Below are 681 nucleotides of genomic sequence, written 5' to 3'. Positions count from 1 at the left end.
CTAAACTAGAAACAATACGAAGGTAATTAAATATCAACAGGAAAAAATTTGCATTTGCAGAGAGAAAGAAGAGCTGGTTTTCAACTAAATACAGTGCTAAATGGGCATGGACATGGCGGAGCAGTAACTTGAACAATACCTTCAAGCATCAGAACAACCATTTTCATGGTTGGTCTTAAAGCAGGATCTTCCTGAATGCACCAAATTGCAACCATCACAAACCTCTCAAGCTTCTTCATATCATTCATGGCTTCGTCATCATCTTCAACCAAAGCACTTATTGTTCCTTCTCGGTAACAATCATAAGCCCAGTCAATCAGAAGTCCTCTCTCTGCACTAACGTCTGTATCGACACACTTTCGACCACAAATTATTTCCAACAATAAAACTCCAAAGCTGTACACATCGGCCTTTACTGTGACAGCCATGTTCCTGAACCATTCTGGTGCAACATATCCTTTGGTTCCTCTGATAGCAGTAAAAGTTTGGCTCTGATCCAACACCAAAAGCTTTGCCAATCCAAAATCGGAAATCTTGGCGTTATAATAATCATCTAGGAGAATATTTTGAGGCTTTATGTCGCAATGGATGATTTGAGTGCTACACTCTTCGTGTAGGTATACAAGTCCTCTAGCAATTCCAAATGCTATCTGGATTCTTTGGTTCCAGTTGATTTTTGTC

At 39.6% G+C, this 681-nt stretch overlaps 1 protein-coding gene across 1 annotated transcript in view; it reads right to left on the bottom strand.

Moving 5' to 3' along the window:
• LOC110608743 (G-type lectin S-receptor-like serine/threonine-protein kinase RLK1) overlaps positions 1-681 on the bottom strand; it is a 2,523-nt gene continuing 1,842 nt past the window's right edge. Inside the window, exon 1 of the mRNA XM_021748029.2 lies at positions 1-681. This exon is cut by the window's right edge and continues 1,842 nt beyond it. Within this exon, the coding sequence (XP_021603721.1) occupies positions 81-681 (601 nt within the window). The 3' untranslated portion in view covers positions 1-80.

This window comes from Manihot esculenta, chromosome 2 (genome assembly GCF_001659605.2).
Source record: "Manihot esculenta cultivar AM560-2 chromosome 2, M.esculenta_v8, whole genome shotgun sequence".
Lineage (NCBI taxonomy): Eukaryota > Viridiplantae > Streptophyta > Magnoliopsida > Malpighiales > Euphorbiaceae > Manihot > Manihot esculenta.
This window is presented reverse-complemented; position numbering and strand designations above follow the sequence as displayed.